Source organism: Lagopus leucura, unplaced genomic scaffold (genome assembly GCF_019238085.1).
Source record: "Lagopus leucura isolate 7727_CA_CO unplaced genomic scaffold, USGS_WTPT01 Super-Scaffold_100157, whole genome shotgun sequence".
In the NCBI taxonomy this organism is placed as follows: domain Eukaryota; kingdom Metazoa; phylum Chordata; class Aves; order Galliformes; family Phasianidae; genus Lagopus; species Lagopus leucura.
Genome location: NW_024962334.1, coordinates 3010750 through 3024229, shown reverse-complemented (window position 1 = coordinate 3024229; position 13480 = coordinate 3010750). Strand labels below are relative to the sequence as shown.

At 45.3% G+C, this 13480-nt stretch overlaps 1 protein-coding gene and 1 long non-coding RNA gene across 2 annotated transcripts; one reads left to right on the top strand and one right to left on the bottom strand.

Moving 5' to 3' along the window:
- Positions 1 to 41: 41 nt before the first annotated feature.
- LOC122189264 lies at positions 42 to 2806 on the top strand. The gene is made up of 2 exons (XR_006181769.1): positions 42 to 273; positions 2267 to 2806. It is a non-coding gene; the product is annotated as an uncharacterized LOC122189264 (long non-coding RNA).
- Positions 2807 to 4163: 1357 nt separating this feature from the next.
- LOC122189259 lies at positions 4164 to 12331 on the bottom strand. Its single transcript, XM_042888236.1, has 2 exons — positions 11520 to 12331; positions 4164 to 6508 (listed from the first exon to the last, which is right to left on the bottom strand). Exon 2 carries the CDS (start codon positions 6065 to 6067, stop codon positions 5132 to 5134), a length of 936 nt encoding a protein of 311 aa, XP_042744170.1. The 5' UTR covers positions 6068 to 6508; positions 11520 to 12331; the 3' UTR covers positions 4164 to 5131.
- Between the last annotated feature and the right edge of the window lie 1149 nt (positions 12332 to 13480).

Here is a 13480-nt window from a genome sequence, read left to right as displayed (position 1 = left end):
CGGGGAGGCGCGCTGCAGGGGGGCGCTGAGGAGCGGGTGAAGCCGTCGAGGAGCCATGTTGAGTGTGGGAACGCTGCCGGGCGGAAGCGGCGTGTTTGCACCGCGGCTGGACGGAGCTTCTAGCGTTCTAAATTCTTCTAATTGGGGTTCTTCTCTTTGGGTTGTTTTCTACATGGAGGATAGGGTTACACACACACCTACAGGACGCTCTCCTGCTGTGTCATGAGGATCAGAGCCAACCCCATTGCTGTGTACACTCTTCAAACCACAGAGGTAAGGTTCCTCAGCACAGCTGGATCCACTCCTAGTCCCAGACAGTTTGTGTCCAAGGGATCCTATATAGATAGATAGATAGATATAACTTTAATGAAGCTGACAAAGCTCAAACCAAACTATTAGTCGCTTACTGAGGATCTGTACCATCAAGGTGTCTTGACATCGAGGTGGAAAGGATCTCTGTGCAGGTGTAACATCAAGAGGCATCCCTGCTCAAGGCTGTAGGAATGGAATGTTGTTCCTGCATTGGATATTAAAAAGGGGGAATTGATCTGAAGAAGCAGAGCACAACGTACTTGTATTTTGTAACTTGTCCTTAGAAATAGCTGATGTGAAAAAGTAGAAATACCATGTGTGTTAGTAACATACTCTAGAAATACAGTTGCTGAATTGTGTGATTAATTCTTGCTTGCCAAACTGCAGTAGCTCTTAAATGTTCCAAATAGTGTAGGTATAGTATTATGGACTAGAAAGCATATTGAAGGGCTATTCTGTTTGGATAAGAGACCCTCAGCAAAAGAAAAATAGATTTAAGAAACATCAAAGAAGCCATGGCCTCTAAACAAGGCTGGCTTGTCTTGCTCTGTGGGTAGGTTGGGATGCAACAGGCAGGGATCGAGATACTCCCTCCTGTCCTCTTTCCAAGCTTCTCTCTATGCAAGGACAAGCAGATGTCCAGAAACAAGAACCAAGTGTTGAGTGAGCAAGTGTGAGAAGTTAACTAATTAGCGATATATGCTTAGCTAGCAACAATTGATGTTTAGCCATTATCCGTATGTTTAGTTGAGCGTTGGGAAGATTGTGAACCTGAAGTACTCAGCCAATGAGGATCAGGGGAGAAAGAGATAAGTGTCGAGTTATAGGGCATAAAAGATGTAATGCTGTTTTCTGTGTGCTCTCCTGCTTGCATGAGTTAAGAGAGGACAAGATAAGGGTTAACCATTGTATAGCAATGCAGGAAAGCAGGATGTGAGGCCAGATAAGAAAAGAACATCTCGAAACTCTATTGTAAACTGGAAGAAACATTACACAAGGAACGGGTCAGGATCGGATTACTTCTGTTGAAGACAGAGAGCCTTCATCCCATGACCACCAGAAGGAGACCCCCACTGCCCACAGCGCACGTGCAAGAGGGACAGACCATATGCTGATGGGTTCTTGGAATTGTAGTGAATATGTGTATGAATTCCAGGAAAATCATTGATTATGTATTAGTTCAGCCTTTATCTTTTGCCCTCCGTTGTGCAAGTTAGGAGGAACGATCCCCCTTGCACCCGGTGTCTGTGCAGCACTGATTAAAACATAGCTGCTTTTATAACTGCATTGTGGTTATAGAGTTTGATTCCTCACGTCAGCAGGAGGCCCGGCATTGCAATTGCAAATCAAATCTGCTTTATCAGAGATACTGTCCTGATAAATTATTTGGCTATTTCCAAACAAGGAGAGAGCTCGTCCTGCAGCCTGCTGCTGTGCAGAAGAGCTTAAGAGGTGCTTGTGCTGCTCTCTGTTTGGTGGTAAGATAATTGACTCATTGCTGCACTTTGTTTTTAGGCATGTGCTCAACTGGCCCTCAGCTGTTGAGCCAAAGGCCTGCTGTGAGTTCTTTCAGCCTCCCGGTCTGAGACAGTTTTGTGATCATTATTTTAATTTAGCCAGGAGTGTTGCTCACTGTCTTCTTGTGCCAGACTGAGGGAGGAAGGAAGGAAGAAAGAAAGGGAGAGGAGGGAGCGCACCATCACATTACTTTGCTGGGAAGGAAGCCTGGTAAGAAGGCTGTGCTGCTGGTCTGAGTCCCAGCTGGCTTTTACGCTGCTCTCACTTATGTCTGTCCTTTGCCATAAAGATACCTGTGACAAAATGGTTATTTTGACATCATCCTCCAGTGGCTAGGATAACCAAGCCTTAGAAAAATACAACACCTCCCCCAGAGCTGTGATGACCGTGCTGCTGCTTGCTGATCCTCCCTCTTATCTGTGGTTTTCCTTTACAGGATGCAGTTCTTAATTGTGGCCCAAATCCCTGTGGGTTTCTTCTCCTCCCACAGAGCTGCTCATCCTGGAGGAGCACAGGCACGGACACGAGGCCACAGCAGCTCTCCCGTTGTGTCAGACAGCAGAGACATTGGAGTGGAAGAAGGCCCTGTGGCTTCACAGGGGAAATTGCACACAGTCATTGACTTTCCATCCAAAAGATGAGGATTTTCTTTTGCAGCACCTATCATACTTGTTTGGGTGGGTTTTCTTTTTCCATTATTACTAATGCAAAACTTGCTGAAACTAAGTTACCTTAACCATGCATGGAGTGTTGTAGCAAACTTCCACTCACTTTGGGCTCTGAGGACTCAACTACCTTACAGCTGCCTGATGGGCTCAGTTTAGCCACGCAATGGCACCGTTCCTTTCCTGTTAAGCAGGTCAGGTGTATAAACCATCTGATGTCGATGCTTGGCAGTACTGCCTGCACCTGGAGACATCGGGGTTTTCCAGATTCCAGGACCACATGCCTGAAATAAATTTGGGTTCTCCTCTAAGCAGAGCTGTTGGACTGACTTTCTGTTTGCTAAGACTGGGAAGAAGCAGAGATGCTGCAGCCCCAGCCCCACCTGACATGGGTCTCTATAGGAACGTGCTGCTGGCTTTGTTCCGGGCACTGCAGGGCTCTGTGACCAAAAATTACCCCCAGGAGCTGTTCTACCAGCTGTACCCACACCTCACTGGCAAACATGGCTGAGAAGCCCCTGCACATGGCCAGCCAGGAGCTGCTGCCCTTCTGACCACCTCACTCAGTAAATGCTCTCTGCTTTGGTGCACATGCTGGAAGTTATTACTCAACAAATAACACAAATATAAGAAATAAACACTAAACAGGGCTTATTGTCACAAGGTAGCCAGACAAGAGGAGTGAGAAAATGTGTAAGCATTGTGCAAGTTGTGTCTATTTCCTTGGAGGCAGAAACGTTCATGCTCTCCTAGTTCAAACTTGGGTGCAATTTTACTTAAGATCCTCTCTAGGATCCTCTCTAGATCTTCTGAGCCTGTTTGAGCCTTGTAGGGCATGCACAGTCCAGCCATGAGCATTTCTTTACTGGGAGAGCTGCCGCATTTCAGTGGGAAGGTTACTGCTGCCCTCTGCAGCTGAGGAGAGCGCAGACCTTTGTCTTTGGGCTGTGGCACTGTTGTTTTAGTAAATCATGCCCTAGTCAAGGTTTGGATGAATTTGGCATGTACAGAAATTTGTGTATGCCTACCTGTTTTCCTATACTAGATTGTAAGCATTTAACAAAGTAAACCTCCTCGCTGTTTTAAATTACGTCAAACAAATTGAGCAACCCAATTATGTATTTTGGAAATTATCATTTATTAAAGCAAGCAAGTAAACAAAACAGCTCTGGGTGTCCAGGGAGTCTCTGCTCCAGCAACGGCGCGCGCTTTCCCCTTGCAGCGGACAGTCTGCACACAGTTCCACATCCGGTGTAGGTGGTGCTCTCAATATCTCTTGTGCATGCGTGGTCCTGTTGCTGGGCAGTCATCCTTTGTCTTGTCAGATGGGGGCTGGGATCTTTCGCAATGCATCCATTTGTGATCCTTGCACAATATCTTTAAAGCTGTGTAAGTCCTGGGGTCCATACATTTAAAGGTTATGTTTGTTGATGTTTCAGGAGGTCTGTGGTTGGAAGCTGTGGTTACTGCGGTTTCCTAGTGATAAGCTTGGTTAACAAACAACAGATTGCTCCTATTACAATTCTCCCCTTTTCTTTTTCCCATTTTGTTCATCAAATTGATTAACCGCTTCCCGAGCCAACTCAAGGATAGGGGTCTCACTGACCTCCTTCTCCTCTAATTGTTCATATTGTCTTCTGATCAACATTAAATGTGCTGCTTCAAGTCTGCTTTTTACCAGGGCGATCATTTTATTAAAAATACAGGGTCCAAAGGTTAGCACTAACATCAACAACATCAAAGGACCAGCTATTGTAGACAATAGTGTAGTAAGCCATGGAGAATGGTTGAACCATGACTCATACCAACTCTGCTGTTGTACTCTCTCTCTTTTTTGATTCTCCAGTCCTTCCCTTAATTTGGTCATGGCATCTCTTACTACCCCAGTGTGGTCAGCATAAAAACAGCATTCCTCTCCTATGGCTGCACACAGACCTCCTAGTTGCAAGAATAATACATTGAGTCCTAATCGATTTTGTAACACTACTTCCAATAATGATCTTAAAGATTTTTCTAGGACTGTTATAGACTTTTCGATTCTTACCAAATCCTCATCTACAGCAGCTTGTAATGATTGGAACCTTTGATTTTGTTGTACCAGAGAAGAGATGCCTGTGTCCACTCCTGCAGCTCCTACAGCCATTACAGTTGCTATAGTGAGAGCTGCAAAGGGTTCTCTTTCCTGTAAATAGTGTTCCCCTTTTTCCCAATGATTATATAAGAAATCTTCATTGTGATATAATATCCTAGGAATAATGGTCACTTGAACACAGTATTCTCAGCTTTCGTTAAACTCTTTTAAGGACAGGCAAGGGATAAGTCCTGCCCTGGAACAAATTCATTTGGTCCCATTTGCCAGAATTACCCATTCAACTTTTGGTTCTAGGGACACTGTTACCCCATAAAGTTTCTCCCTGGACCCAGGTATTTCACCTATACACTGCCCTTTTCCTGTTACGTGTTGTATAGTGAGCCCCCTTTTCCCATCCTTCCACTTCCACTGACTGGGCTTCGATTCATTTGTGAGCTTATCATGAGTGGTAGTTCCTGTTGCTTCATAAAATGGAGGTTTAATATCGTACCATAGCCAACAATGGTTCCTCATGTTTGGGTTGGAGTCGTTAAGGGCCTGATAACTAGCTTTCATTAAATTCCAAAAGGGGGTTGTTACTCACGGCTTCTATCACAGGTTTTTCAGTGGAGTTGTCTCTGCTGTCCTCGGTGATACTGACACTCCCTCCCTCAGGCTTTGGATCCTCTTTTAGTGCTACATTTGGGCCGACTGCCACAGGGGATGACTGAAGTTCTTCTCTCTTAATATATATCACACCCCCTCGGTCGGTACCTGGTTCCCAGTATCTCATTCCCCAGGTTTTTCCTATTGTCCATCCTGGATCTTCGTGTTTGGTTATGTTGAGGTAAATGTGCTTACAGTTCCCTGGGGAGACAGTGCCTCCACTGGAATCTCGACGAGGAGGTGTACACCCTGTGGGTCCCCAGCCTACGGATAGGAAGGGATCTTTACCCTTCCCTCCTATCCAATCAGGAGCTATGGTCTCACAACCCCAGTAGGCACAATAATAATGCCCCGGCCTATTGCAATATTCTTTTCCTGGGTTAGAGCTCGGGCAGAAATAAAATCCTAAAAGATTCAGGCATGGTTTAATTGGTACAAGCTCACATAAAGTAGGTGTGAAACTGGGTGGACCTGCAGTCTCCTTAATTTGAATCACTTGCTGATCCTCCCACCTGATTAGGGACCATTTAAAGGGCTGGTGGGGGTTACTTTCTGCCTGGATTGGTACCAACACCCACCCCACAATGCATACAACAGCATATAAGAATAGGATAACTGGTGGATCCTTACGGTGTTTAAATGGATTCCTCCTTTCCTCCAAAGTTTTAAGCGCCCAATGGATCTGGGTGTCATATCCACGCTGTAAGAGGCATTGGCCCTGGGAGTGGGAGCCTGGGGTTCTACCCCTGAGGGGGCCTCTTGGCCTACATCCCCACTGTTTTACGCCTCTGCCTCCTTCACCTACTCTTTTGCTTAGGGCAGTGAGGTTTTCCATCTTCCCGGCAGCAGTCGTATTCTTCAGGGGTCCCTCTTTGCTCCTTATAAGTTTACTCGACACTCAATTAACCACTTTCAGGCTCTCAAGGTTTTACCCCCGTTAAGCGCACCAACCGCTCCTTTAGGCCAATTCCCCTTTCAAAAATGTCCCATCATAGGGCTCTAAATAATCTCTGTAGGAGCTTGACCACTCAGTTACAGGTCACGGATATCTTGGGGCAGATATCCTTAAGTATAACAGATCCACCAGTTCCCCTTACAGAAGTCAGTGAGTACTAACAAGTTACAGACGGTCTCATTTGTGCTTATTAGATCTTTCTTCTCAGTTTGAGTTTCAGTCCCCCGGGGTTTTCAGATGCTTCCCATTGATCCTCCGGAATGGGTCCTTTTACACGACTTACATGCGTCCATCCTCGTTCGGCTGTCCGGATGGCAGCTTCTGTGGTAAGCAGAACAGTAAAAGGCCATTCCCATCTAGGGGTGAGGAATACTTCCCTCCAAGTCTTAATCAACACTCGATCTCCTGGTTTCAACTGATGGATTGCCATATTTAGGGGTGGCCTCTGTACAATCAGGCCTCTCTTTCTCAGCTTGTTCCTTCTTTTCATTAACTCCACTATATACTCCCGTAAGGAGTATTCCTCGATCTTTGGATGTTCTACTGCTAATTCAAAGTCATACGGCATCCCATGTAACATTTCAAAAGGAGAAATGGCTGTATCCATCCTAGGCTGGGTCCTTAAATTTAACAGAGCCAGTGGTCAACATTTAACCCAAGACATCTTAGTTTCTATCATTAATTTAGTAAGCTGTTTCTTGATTTCTCCATTCATCCCCTCTACTTTCCCCGAGCTTTGGGGGTGCCATGGAGTGTGGAATTCCCATTTAACTCCGAGTGGTTCTAAGGCCTCCTTCACTGTTCTGGAAATAAAAGGAGATCTTCTGTCTGAATCTATTACCTCAGTGTTCCCATATCTGGGGATGATGTTCTCAAATAATATTTTTAACACCGTTTGGGCAGTGGCTCTGGCTACTGGGTAAGCTTCTACATAATACGTCAAATGGTCTACTATCACCAATAAATATTTATATCTCCCAGTTTTAGGCAATTCTGTAAAATCTACCTGGATTTTGGCAAACAGTCTTGAGGCTAATTCTCTCCCACCTGGTATTCTTTCTCTTAGATGCTGCTTATTAACTTTCTTACAGGTCAAGCATCCTCCCAAAACAGCCTTTGCTATATTGTATAACCCAATGCACATATATTTTGTGCTAAATTGGTCCGCTGGTGCCTGGATTCCCCAATGTGTTTTTCTATGGGATTCTCTCATTCTCTTCCAGGCGAGTCCTTTTGGTAGTACTTCCCAACCATCACGAAGTAACCATTACCCATTTCTTTTTTCAATACCCATTTGCAACAACCTTTCCTTTTCCTTAGCAGTAAAACTTTTTTTGTGTTGTTTTTTGCTCTTTGGACTCCTCGATCCCTAACTCTTTAACTATCAACAGAGCTGCTTTCTTGGCTTCCTCATCAGCCGGGTTGTTTCCTCTTATGTGATTGGACATTCCCTTTTGGTGACCTCTTCTATGTACAATCACAATTTGCTTCAGTCTTCTCAAAGCTTGCAGTGTCTGCTTGATTAGGTATTCATGAACCAGCCCTTTTCCTTGTGAATTTATTAGCCCCCTTTCTTCCCATATCTTCCCAAAGGTGTGGACTACCCCACAGGCATATTTAGAGTCAGTACATATGGTCTCTTTTTTATCTTTAAGTAATAGTAGTGCCCTCAATAGGGCGTACAATTCACAAGCCTGAGCAGAACAGGATTCATCTAACGCCCCTGATTCGGCTACTGATAATGTTTTCCCATCAACTATTGCATATCCTGATCTATGCTTTCCATCCACCACCCGAGAGGACCCGTCCACACAATGTTTTTCTCCTTCCTGTAACTCTTCTTCCTCCATGTCTTCCCGAATTTTGGATTGATGCTCTATACACTGTATACAATCATGGGTTAGATTTTCATTCGGTCCTCCATAAATAAATTGAGCAGGGTTCTGTAGGCCCATAGTTTCAATTTCCAGCCTGGGGGAATGTGTTAATATCCCCTCATATTTTAACAACCTGGCATCAGTTATCCACTTATCTGGCTTTTGTTGTAACACTCCCCTAATGTTGTGGGGGGTATATACTTTTAATTCTCCACCAAAGATTACTTTTCCTCTACTAAAAGGGCTACCACCACTATGGCTTGTAAACAAGTTGGCCACCCTCTACTCACGGGATCAAGTAACTTAGAAAAGTACCCCACAGGTTTCTTTCTTCCTGCCCATTCCTGTGTCAGGACCCCAAATCTGTCCCTCCATCTATATTCACAAACAGGTAAAATGGTCTCTTAACATCTGGCAGGCTTAATACTGGGGCATTAACTAAGTCCGCTTTTAAATCTTTTAGTTCCTGATCTTCCTCTTGGCCCCATTTCAGATGTCCACCTTTGGTTAATTTCTCATATAAAAACTTTACCTTACTGCTATAGTTCTCAATCCATTGTCTACAATATCCTAGTAATCCCAGGATTTGCCTTATTTGTCTCTTATTTTTCAGAGCCTGGAGGGATAAGATTCCATTCACCCTTTCTGGGTCTAATTTCTTGTTTCCTTTTGCTAACCAATGTCCCAAATACTTTACTTCCTCTTCTGTAAACTGCAATTTTGACTTCAATACCTTTAGCCCTTTTAGGCCTAAAAAGTTTAATAACTTAATGCTTTCTTTTCGGACTGCATCCTCGTCTGCCCCCGCCAGGAGCAAATCATCTACATATTGCACTAAGGTTGTCTGGGGATCTGGTTGAGAAGTGCCCAGTACCTGTTCTATGCTTGACCAAACAGATTAGGTGAATCCTTGGGGTAACACTGTCCACCTTAATTGTTGGGTTTGGAGATCTTCCCATTCAAAAGCAAAATAATCCCTACATTCCTCCTTAAGGGGGCAGGCCCAGAATGCATCTTTTAAGTCTATGACTGTGTACCACTTCAGTTCTGGTGTTAACTGGCTTAACAGAGTATAAGGGTTGGCAACTACTGGGTATCAGGTGATGGTTTGCTTGTTTATTTCCCTCAAGTCGTGCGCTAGCCCTTATGACCCATCAGGTTTCTTCACAGGTAGTACAGGTGTGTTGAATGGTGACACTCAGGGTTCTAACGAGCCTCTTGCTATTAATCTCTCAATCTCTGGTTGGAGTCCCTGTCGGCCTTCCTGTGAAATAGGGCACTGTTTTATCCTTACAGGGATCTCTGGGTTCTTAATGGTAACTTCAAAAGGGGCAATATCCAATTTCCCCACTGCATCCGAGCTATACCACACCTCAGGATTTCTCTGTTCCTCACCCTTTACTGTCAGGGTGCATAATTGTACAGTCAGCTCCTTGTTTCTGACTTCCAAATTAGCTCCTAATTCAATAATCAGATCACTACACAACAAATTATACTCTGCTTCAGGCACTAGCAAAAAGGAACCTAAACCACACTTACAGGGTGCTTCTATCTCTGCTCCTTTGATTATTGGTACTTTAAATGGTTCACCTACCTGAAGTTCTTCTGAAGAAACTGATCCCCAGGGTAGCTCTTGGACAGTCCTGGAGTCCACAAGGAACTCCATGTCCTGGCGCTGAGGACCCACTTTCAATTGTATCAAGGGCTCCGTTCCTTCAGGGGTCCCCAGCACATAGAGCCCCTGACCCCATAATCTTCCTGGAACATCTTTTCATCCTGTATTCGCTTTCTGCAATCTTTTTTCTTATGTCCTTTTTTTTTCTGGCAGTAAAAACATTCATTTTGCCTCACATCCCTAGTCACTCTCTGTTTTCCATCTCCCTGTTCCCTTGATTAAGAGTCTTTTCTCCTTCTGGAGAATTCCTGCTTTGATTGTTGCCCTTCCCTTACTGCTGCCACTAAGATTCTAGCTTGCTTCTTGTGGATCTCTTCTTCTCATCTTACACATACCTTCTGTGCTTCCCTCAGTAATTCCTCTCCTCCCTTATCCTGCCAGTCTTCTAACTTTTCCAACTTCCTCCTGATGTCAGTCCAAGATTTCACCACAAACTGTGTTTTTAGTAGTGCCTGTCCTACAAGAGTAGCAGGGTCTACTCCCGAATACAGCTGCAGGCTTTTACGCAGCCTTTCCAGCCATTCAGTCGGAGTTTCATCCTTCTTTTGCTGCTCACTAAAGGCCTTTATTAATATTCTGCCCCGAGGAGCTGACTCCCTGATCCCTTGAATGATAATCGTTCAGAGGTCTGGCATATTAGCTTGGTGCTCTGCATTTTGGTTATTCCAGGGGGGCCTTTGGAGAGGCCACTTCTCATCTGCTCCTGGGCCAGCCTGATGATCCAGATCCTCATTCCTGCCCTCCAGATCACATCCCTCTCTTCTGCAGTAAATAAGATTCCTAATATAGATTGTAACTCTTCCCAGGTGTAAAGACTTGGTGCCCAAAAACTGGTCCAGTCTTTCAGAAACTCCCAATGGGTTTTCTAGTAAATTCCCCATTTCCCTTTTAAATTCTCTAACATCTCCTGAATTCAAAGGACTAGAGACATACCCTACTCCGAGCTGCTGTTCAGGTCCCATCACTGGGACTTCCCTCAGGGGGAACAACCTTTCCTCCCTGGAACTTCTTCCTTTGGTCTGGCTCCTGGTTCTCCTTCGGAGTCCAGTGAGTCAGGATAATTTGACTCCTCTGCATCATCAGATCCTATCCCCTTATCTTCTACTGGAACCTCTACTGGAGCCTGGGGTGCAGATGCAGGTTTGGGAGTTATGGGGAGTTGGGGAGCTGCAGGAAACTCGGGGGGAACATAAGGAGGAGGGGACCAGGGGATTTCTTCTTCCTTTTTAATCTTTTCTCTTTGTCTCTTTAAGGCTGAATAGAAAAGTTTGGGCTCCTGGCACAATCCATAGGCTAGCATATTTGCTTTCCTCATTGCTAAATGGCTTTTTGGAATTAACATAAATATTTCAGGCCTGGCATATCCAGCCCTCAAAGGATCCAAATATCAGCCAGAACAGACTACCTGCCCTAATCTGTTTTCCTCCCCAAACCTCCATACAATAAAGGACCATTTTCTCTTTGCTCTTTCCTCGAGGGAAAGCCCCCCAGTACTTAATCATAAGTCCTGGTAGGCTATCTGGTGGTGTATCTGGTAGTCTCCCCTTAGGACCACCCATGGGATCAGAAGGCTTGCTCTTCTTCTGTCCCATCGTCTGGGGTGCTCTCCTTTCACTCTCACACTCGCCCCCCTTGTCACCCACACTCTCACAGGCTGTGGGAACCGCACCACTAAAGGTTCCACACTCGCTTGGTCTCTCGCAGAAACCTCTCAGTCACTCACACTCCAGGATTCCCAGCCCCGACTGAACGGATTCCCTTGCAACCCTGCAATACTTACTCTAGAGCCTTGAGTCGTCGTCCGGGTCTTCGTGCACAAAAATTACGGGGTTCTGCAGTTTCTTTTGCTTACTTTCCTGATTTTTAGGGTTCGGAATTACAGCTCTCTGTACGGAGATCACCCACTCCAGGCCATCCAAAAACGGGGCTCCTCCCCGGGCTGAGGATCCTGTATGAGAGTTACCTGGATCTGAGTCACGGCACCAAATTGTTTTACATTACGTCAAACAAACTGAGCAACCCAATTATGTATTTTGGAAATTGTCACTTATTAAAGCAAGCAAGTAAACAAAACAGCTCTGGGTGTCCAGGGAGTCTCTGCTCCAGCAACGGTGCACGATTTCCTCTTCCAGCTGACAGTCTGCACACAGTTCCACATCCGGTGTAGGTGGTGCTCTCGATATCTCTTGTGCATGCGTGGTCCTGTTGCTGGAATCGTCCTTTGTCTTGTCAAGTGGGGGCTGGGATCTTTCGCAATGCATCCGTTTGTGATCCTTGCACAATATCTTTAAAGCTGTGTAAGTCCTGGGGTCCATACATTTAAAGGTTATGTTTGTTGATGTTTCAGGAGGTCTGTGGTTGGAAGCTGTGGTTACTGCAGTTTCCTAGTGATAAGCTTGGTTAACAAACAACAGATTGCTCCTATTACACTCATTTTGCCAGTTACAAATTCATCACTTACTGCAGTAAGAACACCACATTTTCCTTCAGCTTTACTACGAATTTCACACCTTGCTGTCATTCCTTCCTTAGCTGAATTTTCTCCACCCTTAACTGTTATCGCATCTGTTACCACATCCAGCGCCGCTTTTGGCACAAGCTGCTCTTCTGTTCAATGAGGGCAGAACCCTCCTGGACGCTGCCAGCCCCCCCCTCCCAGCTCTTCCTACGGAGATCTCTGGGTCCTAGAGCCCGGCTCTCAGCTCCTTCCTCCTAAGGCTTCCCGTGCTGACACCGGGATACCGAGTTTCCTACATCTCTGCAGATCAAGCCTATTCTCGCTTGCAGCGCTTTGTTTTCGTCCCCATTCGCAGTTAACGCTTTGTTTGCGTTCTGGTTACCAGCGGGGGGAGGAGCAGTGCGGGGATGCGTTCTCTTGCCGGCACTGATCTGCTTTGGCTCGAGCAGATCACAGACTTGAATATTTTCACTCACTGTTCTCCTTTAAACTTTCGGCTGGTTTTTGCTTTTGTTGTTTTGTTTCTCACAATTCCACTACTTGTACCCTCAGTTACGCTTCCATGTTCCATTCTTAACTCCTCTTCCATTCAGCATTAATGTTTGCACTTCCATACAGCATTAACACTTACACTTCTGTGCACTGTTAACAATTCCTCCTCCGTATACCATTATCAATTACATTTCCATATGCCATTAACAGTTACACTTTCATGTGCCATAAGCATTTACCAATCACAAAGAGAGAGACAATAACCAGTACAGTTTATCCTCAAGATGCTTCCTCTCCCCCGAGTTATCCGTGGGAATGAGAGCCTTTCCATTCACATGATTCAGGTTCTGTACTTGTATCATAGTTTTTCCATTAATAGTCACTCTTTCCCAGTCAACTGAAACGAAATGAGGGCTATTGGCTGTGCTCTGTATTCACATCCTTGCTTTAAAAAGTTCAATATAGTATAGGTTCAGCAAGCCTTGCAGCTGGAAGTGCCTCCTGCATTCCCTCTGCTTTGCTGAAGTAGCATAGCTTTAAGGATGCTCTGGGTGTGCTCCGCTATGGCTTATCTTGTAACACTGTAACACTGTCATACTTTCTGGGATAGGGATCCCGGGCCGTTATCTGCGCGGATTGCAGGGCTGTTTCCCATGCCCGGAGGCAATACCGTCCAGTGATGCTGCTGGGCTGGTGCTGATCTCTGCAGAGAGGGCGAAAAAACAAACCTCGGAGCACCGTGGGGGTCCAGAGAGATGGTGCAAAAGCAGTCTTTGAAGTCCGCCGTGACA